Below are 21,894 nucleotides of genomic sequence, written 5' to 3' on the forward strand. Positions count from 1 at the left end.
CCTCCTTTCTAGCTAGCCAGACTGCAAAGCCCGTTTTCTCTAACATGATCCCCAAATCAATCCCACAACCATGTACTGTTAAGAAGAGTCACTTGTATTTGCTAAGCACTTCCTGTGTGTCAGGCCATGTGCAGAGGGGTTTCTTTGGATCCTCACTATAACTCTCCAAAGGAGGTGGGGGTTCTCCTTTTACGTATGAAGAAACAGAGAGGGTTGCTCAAGGCCATGCAGCTATTATGGGGGCAGAAGCAGGATTTGACCCCATGTGTGTGACTCCAGAGCCTGGGCCCCCAAGCGCTGCCCCAGTCTGCCTCTGGTGAGTGTCCATCATACATTACACACCAGACAGGTGATGTAGATCCTAAGAGTGATGAGATTAGGTGCCCAGTCCCAAGGAGCTGAAAATGTGGGTGACGACTGTGATGATGCAGTGTGCACAGCCCAGACAAGATCCTTTGGGAGCACAGGAGAGGGAGCAGCTTACTCTGCTATGGGACACGTCACAGGAGGCTGTGCATACCATCCTTCTGACCAGCATGGCCATGGGTTTCACCACTTTAAAGTTATACCACCCAAGTTTTACGTGTCTCTAGAGATTTACTGAGACTGGTTAACAAGTACCAAGCGCTCTTTCAATGATCACCTGGGAAACCCTCTGCCACTCACATCTCCTTCCCAAGGACATGTTCCTGGCAGCCTGCAATGCAGCATCAGAGGCTTCCAAAAGCTGCCAGTGCCTGGCAGTTAATCCAGCATAGAGGCTGTAGTGGAAGATGGCATGAAGGGAGAGGCTCATGCCAGGGCCTTGGGCCAAGACCACACAGCCAGGAGGGCAATCTTAATGACAAGGACAATACTCGCAATTTGCATCTGAGTTGGGAGCAGGAACCCTCTGTGCCCCTCACCTTCCTCCAATGGCTGCATGACAGTACTTAGGAATTGTCACTGTATCTCCTAGAGCCTGGCTTCCCACTGCACTGTGAGCTCCTGGACTTTAGATATTATCAATTACTCACATGTTGTATACCTAGTGCCTAATAAAGCTGGGTAAATATTTTTGAATTGAATTGAATCTTCTCCACTGAGCCCATAGTACACTCCCTCCTCACCCCACTATCTCCATAACCAACTTTACTGCTCTCCAGAACTTGTTTATTCCAAAAATCCACAGCCATAGGTAGATATCAAAGTGCTTGACTAAAATAGAAACAATGTCAATTGAGTTTTGAAGGGAGGAGAGGATGACACTGCAAATCCCATTTAATTCTTCAGTTATTTGAGGGACTACTTGAGCTAGCTATCTCCCTTTTTTTCATGTGTGATACACAGGTAGTAATGATACCTACCTCAAAGGATGTGGTAAACATGAGATGACGCATGCAACGCACTTGGCAAAATGCCTGATAGATAGTAAGCACTCAGTAAAGAGAAGTGTGGGGCCTCGGGTGAAAAATTTAAGGAGGCATCAAAACAACTCAAAAATCAAGATCAATAACTGCATTGATTTCCTAGGGCAGCTGCAACAAAGTACTACATACTGGGTGGCTTAAAACAACAGCAACTTATTGTTCCAGTTCTGGAAACTAGAAGTCAAATATGAAGGTGTTGGCAGGGCCATGCTCCTTTTGAAGCTTCTAGAAGAAGGTCCTTCCTTGCTTCTTTCAGCCTCTGGTAGCCCCAGCTGTTTTTGGTTGTGACAGTATCACTCCGATCTTGGCCTCCCTCTTCACATGCCTCTTCCCATCGTGTCTGTGGTGTCTCCCCTTCTCATAAGGACACCAGTCATATTGGATTATGGGCTCACCTTACTCCAGTACGACCTGATCTTAACTCATTACATCTGCAGTGACCCTACTTCCAAACAGGAGCATTCTGAAGTACTGGGGATGAGGACTCCACCATATTATTTTGGGAGACAAAACTCAACCCACGACAATAATACTTTTAAAATTATTGAATGAAACATCAAAATGCTAAATAATAGCGGGATGCAGCTCTGCACTTGCACGACGCTATTTCACTCTCCTCACCCTAATCCTGGCCCTGCTGGGCAATGTCGTTATCTAAAATTTAGTTGCGTAGTTGTTGGTATTGTTACAGGGCACCATAAAACATATGGGGAAATACAAAGGTGGGGAGGTCATTCCAAGCAGTCCCAATCTAATAGGGGAGAAACATATACAGATTGAGAAATAAAACAGCAGCTCTGACAGCTGTCTCCTGGCTGCTGGCCTAGTTGCTACCAGAGAGGCTGTGGTGTTCCACTGCTAAGCATAAAGAATTTCACAGAATATCACCATCAGACAAAAGACTCACTATATCCATGGAGGAAAAGACAAAAATTAGTCCAGGGAATAATCATGTCTGAACAGAGACTCAACAACAATGGATGACCATGAGAACTATCCAGTCTCTCCTGCCTGACATAAGAGCCTACTGCGACTTCTCCCAGAATGGCTCACCCTTGCTGCTGACTTGATTTGACCATTGGTGTGCTCCTGGTGGTCTTCAGCTGTCAGGCATTAACAAACTTGTAGTTGTCGTAGGATGCAATAGTGGACACGGCACAAAGAAAGTGCTGCTGGAGCCAGAGGAGCACAGATTGTTTGGAGACCACTGAGATGACAACACAGAAGTGGGGGCTTTGGCCGGCCTTGAAGGATGACAAGGATTCCAGTTAGCACATGAAAGGGAGCGCAGAAGAGGAAAAGCCTGGAAGTGTGAACATGCAAGATGCATTTCCTGCTGCTCCTACCTGGCATTCTTCCCTGGGCCAACCCCACTTTCTCTTTTCCTGGCCAGCTCCCATTGGTTGGTCGTTTCATAGCATTTATCCCAGTGCATTGGGATTGGCTGTTTTCGTCTGCCATTAGATTGTGATCTCTTTGATGGCAGAGACTTTGTCCTGTTTATTTTGGGGCATTAATCTCTAGCTTGGTACTCTGAACATAATATGTATTCCATAAGTGTTTTGAAGGAAGGATGATGAATAGTGAATGAATCATCCCACATGCTAAGAATTGAAGATGTATAAAATAAAGTGGTGAAAGATGAAAATGAAAACTTACCAAGGTTAGAGTCAGGTTGGAACAGCCATTGTTTACCAAACTGAGAAATCTAACTTTTATTTGGTTGGTAATTGAGAGTCATTGAGATATTTTTGGGAAGGTCACTCTGATGCCATTGCTAATCAAATGAAAAGAATGAAATGGAGAGGCAAGAAACTAGAAATAGTGAGACCAGGTATCATGCTACTGCAATAGTCCAGGCAAAACATGATAAAGGCCTGAACAAAAATGGTACCAGTGGAGATGAAGAGCAGAAGATCAAGGTGGGAGATACAGACAGAGAAAACAAAGGACTTGATGACTTATTAGATGTTTGGAATACTTTAAACTTCATTGATCCTTGCTTTGCTGGTATTTCTGGTTAAGTTTTTAAGCAGGTGCATCTTCTTACTTATGTTTCATTTAAGCTAATATTAAGTTGGCTTACATGCACTGAAGACACGTGGAGTAGGCAGAAAAATGAGCCCCCAAAATGTCCTAATCCCTGGAATCTATGAATATGTTAGGTTATATGGCAAAGGAGAATTAAGGTTGCTGGTGGAATTAAGGTTGCTAATTGACTGATTTAAGATCGGGAGAGTAGCCTGGATTATCCAGGTGAGTCCAATGTAATCACAAGGGTTCTTGTAAGTGGATGAGAAAGACAGAAGAGAGAACCATAGAAATGGTAGCATGAGAAGTATTTGACCTGCCATTGTTAGCTCTGAAGATGGAGAAAGGGTTTTCTGAGCCCAGGAATAAAGATGTGCTCTAGAAGCTAGAAAAGACAAAAGATTCTCCACTAAAGTCTCCAGAGCAACAGCAGCCCAACTGAAACATTGATTTTAGCTCAGTGAGTACACTTTGGACTTCTGACCTCCAGAATTATAAGATAAATTTGTGTTGTTTTAAGTCACTAAGTTTGTGGAACTTGTTATGGCAGCGAGAGAAAACTAATACAGCATGCTCCAGAGAGGGCTAGCCATAGGATGCTGATGGCCTAGCCTGATAATAAATCTTGCTACAAACCAACTGCAAACTAAAGAGTTGACCATTCACATCCATTTCAAATGCCCTTCATTTATCATCCCTGAAATGATCTGTCACTGGGCTAGAACGTCAAGCTAGAAAATATGGCATGGTTATTCTAGACCCTTTTGAGTATTTTCCTTTTTTTATCCTTGCATTGCCCCATCAATAGGTAGGACTTATTTGTGTAGATATCTGCTACCAACAGTGATTGAGTTAGTAGTAGCTTTTCTCTTTTAAACATAACAGGTGTATATAAGACACTAAATTAATTCTCTTGTTGAGATATCCAAAGATGAAGTAAATAGTTTGAGAGTAGGGGAAAGAACTCCAGTGCACATGATATGCCCCATGCTTTATATACATTATGTTACTTGACTCTATAGAAATCCCAGGAAGTAGGCATTATTATCCATATGTTAAACTTAAAAACAAATCCTGGTGCTGATAAAAGGGAGAGGAACCAAAGTTCAAACAAGGGTCTCTAGGACTTCAAATCCATAATCTTCTTCACCTTACTATGAAGAGTCTCAGCAAAGATGATCTGAAAATACTAGCCTTCCAGAATGTTCAGCAGCAGTCTATGTCAGGTGATAAAAATCCCCCACTTTCTGTCTCCAGTGTGCAACTGTGTGCATGGGGTGTGCAACAGTGGACTAGATGGCGATGGAACCTGTGAGTGCTACTCTGCGTACACTGGTCCCAAGTGTGACAAGCGTAAGTACTGCTAGTTTCCTTAATGCCACACCAGATCAAATAGGCACAAATGTATGCATTTCAATTTTGTATCTGTTACTGGTTCTCTGCAGGGGCAAGTTACCACCAAAAGTTTTCTGGAAAGAAACCAGAAATTAAAAAGAGAATGTAAAAGAGAAAAGAAAAGAAGAGGAAGGAAAGAGAGGAGGAGGAAGAGAGAGAACAGAAGCAGTGTGGTGTCAAGGCTATAGCTGTGTTTTAGGAAGGTTGAACTGGAGGCCACGTGAAGGGTAGAATGGAAAGAGGGACCCTGGGGCTGGGAAGCCAACACAAGCCATTGCAACAAGTTAGTCACCTAGTAAAGGAGACACAGCATCTTCTCGATTATGAGCCTCAAAGGTGGAACACATTAACAGCCCTAAGGAAGAGGAAAGGGTGCTTAACCAAGGCTAAGTGATTCACCAAAGGCCACACACTAGTAAACAGGAGAGCTAGGACTCAAGTTATTTGAATCCATGGGAAATTCTGAAAGCAATCTATTATACTGGGTCCAATCAAGAGCTAGAAACCGAGGGGTGATTTAAACAAGGGAAGTTTAATAGGGATAATTAGTAAGCTGTGATAGGAGAGCAGCTGTAAAAAATGCAAACAGAATTCTAGAGAGGATGGAGCGTAACAAAGGAGGGACAAATTTGGAAGAGGGTGGCTGTCCCCAAGGCTGGATTTAAACCTTGTTGGAGAGGATGTGGTGGGTGGCCAAGAAGTTTGCTGTTTTATCCAGGCCAGCACTGGACCACAGTCACCTAGCAGGCATGGGGCAACCCTCCAGGGCCTTGGGGAGCTGAGGCTGGTGGGTGAGGCACAAGAAATCGGGGACTCTCAGGCAAAAAACCTGGAATACATAATGTCTATGTCAAGAGGGCTGTGGGAAGGTGGTTGCTAGGTCCAGGCCAAGGAAGCAAGGTCAGTCACCGAGGAACTCTGGGTGCACCGCTGGGGCAGATCATTCCTGAGCAGACCCCGCAGCAGCAAAGGAACAGGCAGCAGCAGCACCACATGGCTCCCTGGAGGCAGAAAGAGGAGCCCCCGCCTCCCGCCAGCGCCCTCTACTGGCAAAGCTTAACATCGCTCTGTGAAGGAGAAACTCACATGATGGCAGAGCCAGCTCTGAAGGGTGAATTGGGAGCTGAGATGTTAAGAAATCGGCCATTCTGCCTGTGCCACTAGCTTCATTTAACTTATCCTCGGGACTTTAGTCTCCTGTAAAATGAAAGGGTTGGGTGAGATTGAAAGTCAGCAAATGCAAACTCATTTTATTGGAAGCAGTTGAAATGCCGTGAGCAGTGGTAGTAACAGGATGAATAAACTCAGCCTCTGCCTTCTTCCTGTAGCTGGGACAGCCATGCAATCTTCCAGTCCAAATGCAAAGGCAAATGGGTGGGACGGGCCTTCTGTGATCCTCAATCAGCCCCCTTCCTTGGTCACTCCTGCCATTGTCCAGTGGACTCCTGGGCACAGGCCTTCTCAGTAAGGCAGGAGACCCAGTACAGAAGCCGGCCTAATGGAAAACCCTAATAGATATGCTTCCAAGTAAAAAAATAATAATAATTCTGTCAAGCCAAATGACAAGAGACTAGGACGAAAATATTTAAAATCCACATGGCAGATACATTTTTATAATAAAAATTGGATTCATGTAAAGTCTAAAGTCTAAATTTCAGACTAAGAAATGAAAACAGGCTGGGCATGGTGGCTCATGCCTGTAATCCCAGCACTTTGGGAGGCCGAGGCAGGTGGATCATCTGAGGTCAGGAGTTCAAGACCAGCCTGGCCAACATGGAGAAACCCTGTCTCTACAAAAATACAAAAATCATCCAGGCATGATGGCAGGTGCCTGTCATCCCAGCTACTCAGGAGGCTGACCCAGGAGAGTCACTTGAACCTGGGAGGTGGAGGTTGCAGTGAGCCGAGATCACGCCATTGCACTCCAGCCTGGGTGACAGACCGAGACTCTGTCTCAAAAAGAAATGAAAACCAGCAATAAACATGAAAAAGGTGCTAAGTCCACTAATCGTCACACCCTTACATATTAAAATGCAGTCATATTTGGAGTCCTGGGGGTTTATTTTCGTTTTTTTTTTTAATTTTTGCCCACTATGTTACAAAGATTGAAAAGACAGATAATATCCATCTGTGGGTATGAAAAAAATGACAGTGAATTCCTACAACCTATGGGGGAAATTTACTTACTAAATTTGAAGACATGCTTATAGTATGCTTCTGTGGCCCCACTTCTAAGGATTTACCCCAGGAGAGGAGAGGAATTAGGCAAAGGTAAGCATATATGATCCAAGAAATTTATGGAAATGCTATTTGTAGGAACATAACAAGCTGAAAGCAACTTGAATTCCCACCAGTAGGAAACTGGTTGAATAAGTTGTGGTACATCCTATACTAGTTAGGATAATGCTAGTTGCTATAAAAAATAAACACAAAACTTCAATGGCTTAACACTATGGTTTTAAAATTGTGCGCCAGGGTGTCCCAAGGTACTACAATCAAATTCACTGGCTACTATTGGATATCTTAAATTTCTGAGGGAAACACAGAGACTCATCTGTCAGATACCACATGAACGGCTAGCTTGAGTTAGTTCACAATTTCAACATGAGGTCGCGCTAATTCCTTGCAGTGACATCATATCTTTGCAAAGGTACATTTTCAGTGATTACTATGATAAAAGGCAAGTACCACATAAAAATCAATGTGACTGAAATGAGGGTGCCAGTCTCCAATCTGTATCAAATTTTAAAGTTTGAGAAGTTGTGCAGTGTCCAACACACTCACATGTCTTATACATAGGTCAATGTGGTTACTTAAAAATAGACATTTTTCTATTAAGCATGTCACTTTTTCAAATGGCTGCTAAGTGATTCTAACAGCTAAATAAATGAACCTTTTCGGTGTTTCTTTTGATGTCAGGGTACCATGAAAAAATTATTGGGAACGTCTGGCTTAACACTAAAAAAGTGTGGTTCTCACTCATGTAACAGTCCAATGTGGGTGTTCCTGGCTGGTGCCAGCTCCCTACTACATGGTGATTAGGGATCCAGATCCTTCCATCTTGTGACTCTGTCATTCTCTAGTACCTCAGAGTACTCTGCTTCCAGCCATCACAGATGGGAAAGAGAAGATGGAGAGGCACTTGCTTATGAAAGTCCAGGAAAAATATATAAAACCTCTACTCAATATTCCATCAGCATGAACTAGTCACGTGACCTTTCCTGGATGTAAAGTGGGGTGAAAAATGTAATCCTGAAAGAGCAGCCACTTTCTGTCAAAACTTCTGGTTTATGAAAGAGGTGGGGGAATAGTCTCTGTGAACTATTTTACTCAACTAGCCACTGTTGGGAGACAATTCTCCATGCATCTCTCACATGTGTGCACATCTTGAGAGCAATATACTGACTGCTCTTTGTTCCAGATCATCTGTTCAAGGATGTTTGTATACTGAACAGACTTGGAAGACATAGTATCTCCCTCAGGAGCAAAGGGCAGGCATGCTTACTGCCAGTGCCTCTCAGCTCCAAAGTCACCCTTTTTGCCTGCTCTGTGATAATGGAGCTGGGCTGTATAAATGATTCTCCTTTGCTAGCTAGCAAAACGTGAAGCCTTATCAATGAAGAGTGTAGAGAAGCCTTATCAAAGAAGGACTGTAGAGGAAGAGGTGGGGGCTCTCTCCCTGTTTCTGGTTTGACTCACTCACCAGGCTCCCAAAGAACAACTTTTCTCTGTTTCTTAGCCCCACATAGTTTCTCCAGTGCCGGGTTCCTGCAGAGCTCAGCTCCCTCCAGCATTTGGTCACTGCACACTGTCCAGTTCTTGACTTAGAAAGTAGCAGCACAACCAGGAGCCCCAGACTGCACAGGCCCATGCCTCAGCCCAGGGGAAAGCTGTTCTGTACTCCTCTCCTCAGTCCCATGCATAGCAAGTCCCCTGAAGAGCTGGCCATCTGGGGAGCTGGACACACCCCCTGAATCCCACACAGCTGGTCTGGAGCTGCCCAGGCCTGAACCACACACAGAGGTGCACGTGCACTGCATGACAGAGAGGTGGCTTCTTAGCTGCTGCTGCCAGCAGCGCCCACTGGCTAGCAGATTCCTTTGGCACCTAGTGAGTTCCAAGGCTTGTGATCTCCCTACACATGACCTGCCAGCCACCCCAGAGAGCAGATTTCCAGCAAATACGGTCAAGGCATCTCTGCAACTTTGCTATCTGGTGACTAATGCCACGCTTTTTCCGGTGATATTCAGATCACAGCCTGGAGGGAAGCAGGTTGTATGTTGGGTACTTGTCTCAGCCCTTGTGCAGTGGCTGCTCTTTATAGACCTGCTATTTCTTTATTCTTTAGAATTCTTTTATTTTAAACTCTCACTGGCTGATTTTTCATGACTTTAATTGTTCATAATCATTTATATTACAACTTTCCCTGTTCAAATAATTATGTGGTTTCTGTCTCCTGCTTGTCCCTAAGTAATACATTGCCCATTATAAAAAAAAAAAAAAAAAAAATTAGGTACCCTAAGATCAGGGCTCGCCTCCTATAATGAAACCCACTGCGTGTGCATGTCTCAGTCTAGTCCTCTTTGAATTGCCCCATGGGAATTGAAGTTTGGAAAAACTGGTGCCAAAATGCTGATACCCTGGCTGCTGCCCCTGCTGTAAGTATTAAGCTGTACTTCCACTCTGACCCGGAAGTTTTGTATCTTCTACCAGCATCCATGAAACTTTATCAGCCCAACTTGTTCACTTTGCAAGTTGGCTGATATGTCAGACCCTTCATAGTTTTTGACAGCCATCTACACCACACCTGTCTTTTGAAATACTATGCAGTTACTAGAGATCAAGGCAGATCCTTAAAGACTTTCATAATATGTTGTTAAATTAAAAATTACATTGCTAAATGTTTTAACAAGATTCTATTTTGTTACAAAATCATACAGATAAATGTTATAAATAAATATATTTTATTGATTGATGATATTGGCAACTTTGGGAGACTAAGAAGAAGACAATTTTAACTTTATGTGTTCTGTTTTTTTTTAAATTATTACAATGAGTTTGTATTGTTTTTTAATAAAAGGGAATACTGTAGTTTGGGGTCTTACGAACTGGTTATTCTACTAACACAAGTACTTCAACAATTTTCCTGTGCAGCCATCCCTGAATGTGCAGCCTTGCTCTGCCCAGAAAATTCCAGATGTTCGCCTTCCACTGAAGATGAAAACAAACTGGAATGCAAATGCCTTCCCAATTACCAGGGCGATGGCAAATACTGCGAGCGTGAGTAGAATTTAGATTCCGCTAGTTTATTCATTGAGATGTTTAGGTTATTTAACAGGAAAAAAAAAAAAAAAAAAACCCTCACAACCTCCTTAACACAATGACCATTTCTACTTCTCTATGTAGTTGAGTGAAATGTATATAAAAAGTGCCAAGCAAAATGCTTAATAAATGGCAACTTCTCCTTCTCTTATGAAATCATATATATAGATTTTTACATGTTTTCGTATCACCTTAATCAATGTTAGAACATTTAATGCTTCTTATTTTATCTTTTTGATTTTATTCACTTTATAAAAAACTGTATTATTATCAGTTAAAAACATGGACTCTCAAGCCAGACTGTCTGGGTTCAGTCCCAGATCTGCCTTCTACTGACTACATGACCTTTAACCTGCCTGTGTCTCCATTTTTCTATCTGTGAAATGGAGACAATAATGGTACCTACCTTCAGGGATTATTGTAAAGATTAAATGAGTTAATACATAGCAACTTCTTAGAGCAGGGCTTAGTACATATTATAAATTCTGTAAGTGTTAGTGTTTTCTTTCATGCTATTTTGTATTCAACTACATACACCAAATGGCCAACTAATATATCAACACAATATTTTTACAATTTCTGATGACCATACATAAATCTGTCTGGTTCATGGGGGAAATGAAAGGAAATATTTGTGTTTGAAAACTGTGAGTTGCCTTTGCGGCTTTGATGAGCTGTGATACACTGTTGTTCACACTTCAGTTTTCCTTCTCCATCCCTGTTCACTAACTGCCTCTCATTTTGCCCCTCAAGCCATCAATCCATGTTTACAAAAAGTCTGCCACCCTCATGCTCATTGTACGTACCTGGGACCAAATCGGCACAGTTGTACATGCCAAGAAGGCTACCATGGGGATGGCCAAGTGTGCTTGCCTGTGGACCCCTGCCAAACTAACTTTGGAAACTGCCCTACAAAGTCTACAGTGTGCAAATATGATGGGCCTGGACAGGTGAGCAAATGATGCAGGGAACTGAAACCTCTAGAAGTTTGACAAGCCACTATGTGTCATAGGTATCATTTGTCTTCTATGCCATCCCAATTCTCCCTTTCAATGTTCCACTTGGTCTTCCCCTCCCAGACGCTCCTCCATGTGCTCAGGGCCTGAAATCAGTGCCGGCTTACCCAGTCTATCCTTTAAACTCACACTTTCTCAGCTCCCCATCCAAACTTAATTGTCTTACATTCTCGCTTGTGACAGTCCTATATGGTGTTTGGCAAAATATATACATAATTCAAAATTAGATTAACAAATTAACTGTTGAACATATGATTGACTTTTACCAGCAATCCTCCATTCTGCAATGGCTTTCTACTTTAAAAAGTGCTCTTAGAACCAAAAATACCCTGTCCCAAGGGAATGAAACAGATAAAACATCAGGCAGCACTGACAGATTATAGGGAGCAGTGAGAATATTCTGGGGAGAGACACTGTCCCTCTAAATGACATTGGGGCCTTGACTGATAAAAAATCTGGTCAGGAGACCCTCACTGAAAAATCCAGTGGAAAGAGCCTTGGCCCTAATAGCACATTCATCCATTGCGTATTTATTTAGTGGATGCCTTATGTGTCCATAACTGCACATCAAGCCTTCAGTGAAGGAAATGTGTCCATACAGAAGGATGTTGCTGCACAGGTAGGAGGAAGAGTTCAGTGCCCGACCCAAACAGCCATGCAGTCTAATCACCCAGATGCTAGCTGATGGGAATGTTCCTAGAATTCCCTGCAGAGTATCCACCCAACCTTGCCTCCAAAGAGAAAGGATATGTTATGCAACATTTTTCTGCTATCGATTTCTGGGGCAGGATTGCAGAAAAATTCAAGGGGCTAAATTCCCATCTGTAAAATTAGGGTCTTTAAGGGAAAATTAATGTTATGCCACGAATGTCAAGACCTTGTGTGTGAGATAAAACATATGCTTTATCTCTGAAAATGGGTTCCAAGACACATTTTCAAATCTTAGAAATTCTCCATTGTTCACACAGAAGCAGCACATGCATGATTCCAAAGCAGGGTTTCTCTACCTCGACATTTTTCACATTTTGAGCTGGATAATTCTTTGTGGGAGGGGGCTTTCTTGTGTATTGTGAGATGTTTAACAGCATTCTTGACCTCTAGAAGCACCACCTTCTCCCATCGTGGCACTCAAAAATGTTTCCAGGCTGGGCATGGTGGCTCATTACTGTAATCCCAACACTCTGGGAGGGGGCGGATGGATTGCTTCAATGCAGGAGTTCAAGACCAGCCTGGGAAACAGAGCAAAGTCCCATCTCTACTAAAAATACAAAAAAATTAGCTGGGCATGATGATCCACACCTGTAATCCCACCTGCCCAGGAGACTGAGATAGGAGAATCATTTGAGCCTGGAAAGTAAAGGCTGCAATGAGCCAAGATTTCACCACTACAGTCTAGCCTGGGCAACCAGAGTGAGACCATGTCTCAAAAAGAAAAAAAGAATTGTTTCCAGATATTGTCCAGTGTGTCCTAGATTGAGACTCCTGGTTGAAAACCATTATTCTAAAGTAATAATACCTCCCATTTGCACATCAATTTCTGCTTACCTATAAACAATCTAAAACCAGGAATTATGGAGCTAGGGAGGTCAAGAGTTAGGAAACAAGAAAAGCTAAACTTTATAAGCAAGGAGTATAAGCTTTTCAGCGGGTGACATGTGTAAACATGATTTCTACTTTTAGACCCTTTGACAATTTTTTAGTTTAAGTTCACACTTCAGACATACTCTGAGTGAGTTTTTATGGAAGAACAAAAATACAAATTAAAGAAGAATGCCAGCTGAAGTAACTAACTAGGATCCTATTTGTTTTTCTCTCCGTCTACTGAAGTCTCACTGTGAGTGTAAGGAGCATTATCACAATTTCATACCTGGAATGGGGTGCAGTATGACTAATCTATGTAAAACAAATAACCTGTGTCATAAGAATGCAAATTGCACCAACGTCGCACCAGGCCAAACTAGGTAAGTCTTTTCAATTCCTCCACCAACCTTTCCAAGTGAAAATGGTGTCCAGTCATTGCTGTAAGTTTCTTGAAGAGGAAGAAATGTGTCTTATTCAGCCTTGTATCCACCCCCACCCCACATAGTAGGAGCAAGGATCGTAGTAGGTACTCAACAAATCTTTAATTAATTAAACACTCAACAATTATTCCTTTTTAATGACCATTAGAATACTCTGGAATATTGATGTGGCCTGATAACTTGATATGAAGTGGTCAGAATGTGGGAGAAGGAAGCCACTGTGACTGGGGAAACAAATGGTTGTTGAGATTACAGGGGTATGACCTCTAATGTACATGCCTGTTTCCTCACTCATGAAATATTGCTTGTTAGTGGTGCAAAACAAGATTAGGGAAAGTGAATAAGCACTAGTGGTGTTTCCTGGACTCTAGGTTTCAAAAGAAGGGGTTTACTGTGAATACAAACATTTCTGTGAAAGTTTCTGAGGCAAAGGCAGCTCACATGATAGAAAGAAGATGGTATTTGGACTAAAGACCTAGGTTTAAGTCTCAGCACTGATACCTACCAGATGCATGACCTGGGAAAGTGGTACCATCTCTCTGGCCTCAGTTGCTCCATGTATAAAATGAGCACAATGATTTATACTCCATAAGGTTGTTGTGATGATTACATGAGAGACTGTTTCTGGAAACTGTGACACCAGTGTAATGTATTTTCATTAGTGACTGAACCGAAGCTAGAACCCAAGTCTTTGACTCGCAGACTGAGGTTTCTATCTCTGTTCCATTTTCAGTTCTTGCTATCGTCAGCATCTGCAAAAGACTCATAGTGCCATTGTGAGCTCAAAACCACAATCAACACCAAACCATAGCATGATAAAACAATTTCTGTGATTCCAGAGCCCCCTTCATCTTTTGGGAAGTTCACGCCTTTTATAACTGGGTGGTCAGTGTGTAGATTTGCCCCGACAAGTTGTATTATTATCATGTCCTATCTGGACAAATAAATAGATCTGTACTTATTGTACATGGAGTGGAAAGAGCTGGGGTATCAGAACACTTAGGTTCAAAATCCCAAGTCTGCCACTTACCTTACCCTCTCTGAACTGATGCTCAACCCTTCAACCATAAAAGGGAGAGAACTGTACCTCCCACCAGGGCTGTGCCAAAAGTTAAACAGGATTACCTTCATCAATCTCTGAGCAGAACCTGACACCTAGAAATCCCTCGATACATGTGAATGCACAAATACACCACAGCCATGCATATAGGCACAGAGGCACCCAACACACATATGCATCCAGGCATACCCTCCCCTCAAATATATATTCTGGCAATACTGAGAACCAAACAAGCTGGTGTATGCATGTTTTACCACCCTCTGAGAAAGTCTAAATAGAATACCTTAAGCAATCTCTTTCCTTTGTGTTTGAGAAGATAAAATCTAAAAATGAAATGGGAATATCAGAATAATACAAACTGCATCCAAATTTGTGTTTGGAATGTCAGATATACTAACATTGTGGTATTAGGGGTACATGTATCACCCACAAACCTTCTCACACCTCAAATTGACTGTCTTCAGTCGAAAAAATGCTGAAGTAAAAAGACTAGCTCAGTTATATTGATAAAATATGAATCCATCAGTCCTCAGGTAATTTAGTTCGTCTGGGATAAAAATTTATTTCATTTATGCTTTCTCAATATGGCAAGTAGATTATGCAGAATCTTCAAAATCATACTGCATTTGTCACAAAAGACCACCTGATCAAGAAGGGTGAGTTCAAACAGGAACTCTACCACTCCCCCTGGGGTGACCTTAGACAAGACTAAACTTTTGTAAACCACAGTTCCCTCACCTGTCAAGTAGGTCTGGAGACCAGGAATCTCTGCCAGTGGAGGGCTAATGAGTTCATATGTATAATATGCTTTTAAACTCTAAGCTCTATTTTGATTCTTACTGAGAACAAATAACTTTATGCTTTGCCTTTTTATTTTTACTTATTAATAGATATAGGAAGTAAGGGACAAGAGAAGAGATGAGCATTTCTCTCGTATTTAACTAAACTCAGCTGAAAAATAGCCAGGACACAACTGAGTGGGCCTATTGGAATAAGCACAGTTTATATTCCAGTTGTGCAAAAGTTCAAACAACAGTGAAATGTAGGGATTCTTGGAATGTTAGTGACATTGATAATATTCAGTGTTTATATAAGATCTGTACAAGTTGGGATATCTTCAGTGTAAACAGTCTTCCCAAGAGTCCTATCCAAGGCAACATGGTGCAGTGGCAAGAGATGTTCTCAGATGGATCTAGGTTTAAATCCCAGCTCAGCCACTGCCGGATGTGTTTCCAGCAGTTTGACCCTTAGACCTGGGCAACAGAAGCCCCTCCTCTGGGCCCTACATGTTAGAGGCTCCCATTCTGGCCCTCTGCTGGCTACACCAGGGCAAGGAATCTGAAGGTCCAAAGGGCCATGCTCCCCAAGAGCCTGGGCCCCCTACTAGACCACACTCGGGGTACTCAGAAGCCTGTAATTTCCTGCCCAAACAGCTCCAAACCAGCTTCCAGGGCCTGAGACCATTCCCAGGATATGGAGGGTATGGCCAAAAGTGGCTGTTCATAGCAGGTGCAGATGAGCCAGCATTATCTCCACCACACTTGTGAATATAACCTTGCCTCAGGTTCTGCTGAACTATTTATGATTTGTCTTAGTCTGTTTGGGTTGCTATAATAAAGTACCATAAACTGAGTGGCTTATAAACAACGGAAATTTATTTCTCATAGTTCTGGAGACTGGGAAGTCCAAAATCAAGGCACCAGCCGTTTCAGGATCTAGTGAAGCCTGGTTCATAGGTGGTGACTTCTTACTGTGTCCTCCCAAGGTGATGGGGGAGGGAGCTCTCTGGGACCTCTTTTCTAAGGGCACTCATTCCAATCATGAGGCCTTTACTTTCTTGATTTAATTATTATACCTCCCAAAGGCCATACTTGCTAATACCATCACACTGTGGGTTAGGATTTCAACACAGGAATTTTGAGGTGGACACAAACATTCAGTCCATCGCACCGTTCTTCAAACATGCCATGGTGCTCCCCACTCCTGGCCCTTGCACGTGCTCTTCCTTCCACTTATGATACCATCCCCACCCTCCACCCACCTCCTCTGAGTCAGTCTAACACCCCGCTCCTTCAAGGGCTGGCCTAAGTACCTCCACCTCTAGGATGCCTCCCCCATCCTCCCCGTCCTCTCTGATGCCCCTCCCTCTGGGCTCCCAGAGCATTCTGGAATGTATCTATGAGAGCATTTAGGGTCCGGAACTGTGATAAGGATGTAGCACAGTGGTGGTGAGCACAGGCGCTGCCAGTTACAGGCTGTGTAATCTTGAGTGAGATACTTAACTTCTCTGTGCTTCAGTTTCCTTATCTAAAATGGGGCGAATAACAGGACCTACCTCATAGGGTTGTTGCATTAGAAAAGATGCCACACTGAAGCCCTTATAAGAATATGTAGCATAAGAGCTCTTAATAAATGCTGGCTATTACTATTACTTGTCTCAATCCCCAACTAGAATATAACATCCATGTCTTACTCATCTTTGCTGCAAAAATGCCTGTCACCAATTAACACAGTGAAATGATGGGCACAAAAAATACAAACGGATAGAATGAATAAGCCCTAGTATTTGATAACACAACAGGGTGACTACAGTCAACAACAATTTATTGTACTTTTTAAAATAACTGAAACAGTATAATTGGGTTGTTTCTGGCACAAAGGATAAATGCTTGAAATGAGAGCTATCCCATTTGCCTCGATATGATTATTATGCATTGCATGTCTGTATCAAAACAGCTCATGTATCCCATAATTGTATACACCTACTATGTACCCACAAATGTTAAACATAAAAATAAAATAAGAAATAAAAAAACAGTGAAATGAGTGAGAATTTGGAGGAATAAATGAAACAATGAAGAAATGAAATGAACTGGTGAAGAAATAAAGGAAGCAACTGTACTAAGACTTTGAGGACACCCTATATGCTAACTAAATCTCAACCAGCATTAACTGTAATTAATTTCAACCCATAACTATAGAATGCAAATGGCTTCTGGGTGTTTTTAAAGCCTTAAGACAGCAAGAGACATTTACTCCTAATAAAAAGAAAACAATTTCCTAAAGAGGTGATGTTGTGAATGTTCCATGGCTCAACTGAGAACAGCTTAGACAGAAACTAGTCTTATTACATCTCGGACTTTGGACTGAGATTTGAAATAAAAATTTAAAATAGTGATGTCTCATGCATTCCATTAGCACTGAGGCCATTAAAATATGATTCTCCTGCAATCCTTAGGAAAGAAAGGCCAAGTCACTTGACACAAAACAGACCACTGGCCACCTAACAACTTAAACTTTTAGAGAGAAACATACTCAGTGGTTTGTAAAGGTTACATATCTTGCTATTAACAGTTGTCTTCAAATGAAGGAATGTAACTTACAGCAGGATTAATTTTTAACAATAACTGTTGTATTACGTCACTTCCCAGAGTTACCAGTCTCCTCCTTTCCATCATTAAATTAACATAGCACAGTGCTTGCACGGGAGGTTGGCATTTAAGTAGAAAACTGTTATTTGATTGTATTAAATTGTTTCATGATTAGATCTACTTTAGTAATTCCTTATAAAAAGGTTTCTCAACCTCAGCTCGACTGATATTTTTGGCCAGACAATTCTTTGTTGTGAGGGGCTAGCCTGTGTAAGTAGATCTCCATCTCATTTGTAGCAACCAAAGGTGTCTCTAGACATTGCCAAATGGTTTCTGGGGGTGGGGGGAGTAAAATTGCCCCTGGTTGAGAGCCAGTTCTCCATAAAATCCCCAAAGACTTCATCAGTAAATGATGCCCCAGGTGTTTGTCCAGCTTGAAAACTCATAGGCGGCCGGGTGCGGTGGCTCACGCCTGTAATCCCAGCACTTTGGGAGGCCAAAACTCCAGCTACTCAGGAGGCTGAGGCAGGAGAATCACTTGGACCCAGGGGGCAGAGATTGTAGGGAGCTGAGATCACACCATTGCACTCCAGCCTGGGCAGCAAGAGCGAAAACTCCATCAGAAAGAAAGAAAAGAAAGAAGAGGGAAAGAGAGAAAAAAGAGAGAAAGAAAGAGAGAAAAAGAAAGAAAGAAAGAAAGAAAGAAAGAAAGAAAGAAAGAAAGAAAGAAAGAAAGAAAGAAAGAGAGAAAAAGAAAGAAAGAAAGAAAGAAAGAAAGAAAGAAAGAAAGAAAGAAAGAAAGAAAGAAAGAAAGAGAGAAAGAGAGAGAGAGAGAAAAAAGAGAGAAAGAAAGAGAGAAAAAGAAAGAAAGAAAGAAAGAGAGAGAGAGAGAGAGAGAAAGAAAGAAAGAAAGAAAGGGAGAGAGAAACAGAGAGAGAGAGAGGAAGGAGGGAGGGAGGGAAGGAAGGAAGGAAGGAAGGCAGGAAGGAGGGAAGGGAGGGACGGAAAGAAAGAAAACAAATGAAAACTCATATGCATCCTTCTAGAATTAAATATTACTTTCTCCTAGAAGCTGTCCCCTATTTCTCCAGGTAAAATCAGTTACTTCCTCCTCCATGCCCCATAGCATCCTACTCAATCTTCTATCATGGCACTTACAATGGAACTTCATTTATCTCTCTACGGGCTGTCCTGCTATATCCCAGCACCTCTAGGTCACTGTTGTCGTTATAGTCACCTTCCTCATCATGTCAGCCTTGCCTTTGTCATTATCATCTGCCAAGCATTGAGCTTTTTCTATATGTCTGTCATGGAATATTTTTCTTTCTTTATATCTCTATCAACCATCCTAAAGATATTATTAAGCCCATTTTATAGAAGAGGAAACTGGGACTCAAGGAGGTCAAGTGGGCTTACCATGTTGCTATAATTATTTTGTTTTCAGGTCCATCCTTAGCATATAAGACTCAAGAAGGGCATAGTGTCTCTTATTATCATCTTTGTAGCTCTCTTACCTAGAAGGTTCCTAGAATTAAGAAGGTACTTAAATAATCAGTTAAACAATCAGGCACTGCCCTAAGTGCTAGGATATAATGAGGAATTATTATAGTTGGGATCCATCTTCTAGGAGAGTGTACCATCTAGCAGAAGAGATAATGTCTCCAGAGGTAATTCTGGTGGATAGGGTTGTGATAGAGGTATCGATGGGGTGTGCTAGAAGTGCTCAACACAGCTGGGGAGAGGTCACACCAGAGTGACAAGGCGAGGGTGGGAAAGCATTTCTGGCAGGACAAACAGCCTGAGAAAGGCATAACAGCCTAAAAAAAAGAAGCAGTTTAGCGCTGCTGGAATTTTCAGTGGACAGCAAAAAGAAGACAGAGCAGGATTCTCCTGTGTACGCTTTCTCATGTGGATAAAAGGAGTCAGTGAGGTGCCAGAATTTTAAAGCACACTCAGGAGAGTGTATGAAAAACAGATTTCAAGGTAGAACATAAGGGCAGAAAGACCAGGTAGAGGCTGTGCAACAATCCAGGCAGAGTGTGGTAGGATTCTGAAGGTCTGCAGCAAACTTGTTGAACATATAATCTATTTGCCATGGAAATATATTTAGAAACACACGTGGATTAACGAGTGCATAGTCTTTCTTTGGAAGACTTTCCTCAGTGTGAGTCACAGCTGTGGTGTGGTGTGAGCACTGCAAAACTGTGATGTAGTCACAGCACGTCTTTGGTTCCCTCCATCTCTCCTCTCTGAAATGTTCTTCCCTTACTTCACTTTGGTTCCTGGCTTATCTCCAAGATCCTTGTGAAAGTCATCTTCCTCATCACCTTGTCAATTTCAGCCAGCTGTCAACTCCTCTGTACGGCACAGTTGTGGCCTGCTATAGCCAGAGCTTATGGACTCACAAGAGCTGAGTGTTAAACTTTCAGGAATTTCACAAGAGGGTTAGCATCATCATATCAGTTTGAAATTGGTCAAGATTGGCATGTTAACCATGGAAATTGGCAAATGCTACAGATTAGGGCTTCCCCCTCCCCCAGAGAGTTGGTTGTTAAACATTTATCAGCATACCACTGATAGTACATTTTTAACTCTACTTCTCTCTTATGAAACTATTGTACAAAATCTCTGTGACTTTCATTGTTTATATATTATTTCATAGTTTCTATATTTATTTTCATTGTTTATATACTTCATTGTTTGCTATTTATTTAATTCAATTACTACTTATTGTACAACTATTAATTGAGCACCTATTATGGACCTACCCTGTGCTGGATTCTGGAGTTCACAACAGTGAACAAATACACACATAGCCCTTACCCTCACTTTTTTCTCAAATGTTATAGGGAAACAGATATTAATCAAATAATCACACAGATCAGGGTGAAATTATACTATGATCACTGCTATGGAGAAGAGGTACGTGGTTCCATGAGAGTATATATAATGGAGACACAGTGAGGGAGTAGAGAAAGAGACAGGCAATCAAGGAAGCCTTTCCGAAGGTAGTGGCAATTGAGCAGAGCTCTCAGCTAGGAAGGAGCAGGGCAGGGTTGGGGGGTGGGGGGGAGCATTCTAAGTAGATCAATAATGCTGAATCTTTACTGTCCTACAGGCTGAATTCAGTAGCTTATTCTGATTCAGTCATGCAGTGGAGCCCTAGAGTCCACATTTATTATATCAAATATATTAAGCACTCCAGGTGATTCTGATATGCATGGTTTCTTGATCACACTTTGAGAAATACTGAGACAAAGAGCATACAAAGATATCTAGTGTTGACAGATACATTTAATTTATTAGGCATCCATTTCTTGAGGAGCTACTAGATGTCAGATACCACACTAGGAATGCTCTCTTGTCCCTATTCTACCCTGGGCATCCTTTGTTCCGTCTGTTCAATGAGGGGATTGGACTGTATGATCAAAATACTCAATGGCTCTAAAACCCTGAGGATGTCTTTTCCGCCTCTCTGTAGATGTATTTGCCAGAAAGGTTACGTGGGTGATGGCTTAACGTGTTATGGAAACATTATGGAGCGACTCAGAGAATTAAATACTGAACCCAGAGGAAAATGGCAAGGAAGGCTGACCTCTTTCATCTCACTCCTAGGTATGCAGCTATGGGTTCAGATTTCCACACAAAAGTCCTCTTTCTTTCATCTGCAAGACACAATGATTCAGAAAGGAACAGGCGAGTCTTGTCTGTTAGAATCAGCCTTTTTGGAGGGGTCATGCAGATGACAGGGAAAGGGTAGGCAGTTGTTTCCAAGAAGACAAGCAAAGGGATAGTGCCAAGAGATCTAGCAATGCAAGAATTAGTAGGCAGAGAGCTGAGGACAGGGTCTGGGGGTCACCATAGACCAACAGAGCTGCAGTAACAGTAAGACCAGGACAGCTACTGGTGTAAGGATACAAACTGTCCCCCTCGCCCTTGACCTTCTAGATCCTGCAGGTATGGACAAAGCTTGGCAGGTAAAACTGGGAATAGAGAGGATGACTGAGACCCCAGGGTGGCATCCTTGTTCCTCAGTGGAGGGGCTGTTTGAATTTTGGAATAGTCTTGGTTGTATGCAACCATTTAGCACCCTTGGTCCCCCAGTCACTAATTACCTACAGCGACACATTCACCTCCAGCCCCCCAGGCAAGGTGAGAGCCTGAAACAGCCTCATGTACTTGCAAATGCCTTCTACGGGCCATTACTCTAGAGAATGAAATATTATAACTGATCACAGCATTGGATGCAATTTCCAATAAAATACGAAT

General features: G+C 42.2%; 1 protein-coding gene across 1 annotated transcript in view; it reads left to right on the top strand.

The window, feature by feature from the left end:
• STAB2 (stabilin 2) overlaps nucleotides 1-21,894 on the top strand; it is a 170,973-nt gene that overhangs the window by 33,738 nt on the left and 115,341 nt on the right. Inside the window, exons 6-10 of the mRNA XM_011935100.1 lie at nucleotides 4,698-4,793; nucleotides 9,990-10,115; nucleotides 10,911-11,107; nucleotides 13,001-13,134; nucleotides 21,107-21,240. Coding sequence (XP_011790490.1) covers nucleotides 4,698-4,793; nucleotides 9,990-10,115; nucleotides 10,911-11,107; nucleotides 13,001-13,134; nucleotides 21,107-21,240 — 687 coding nt within the window. The remainder of the gene's footprint in view (nucleotides 1-4,697; nucleotides 4,794-9,989; nucleotides 10,116-10,910; nucleotides 11,108-13,000; nucleotides 13,135-21,106; nucleotides 21,241-21,894) is intronic.

The sequence above is a fragment of the Colobus angolensis genome, unplaced genomic scaffold (genome assembly GCF_000951035.1).
Source record: "Colobus angolensis palliatus isolate OR3802 unplaced genomic scaffold, Cang.pa_1.0 Scaffold10, whole genome shotgun sequence".
Lineage (NCBI taxonomy): Eukaryota > Metazoa > Chordata > Mammalia > Primates > Cercopithecidae > Colobus > Colobus angolensis.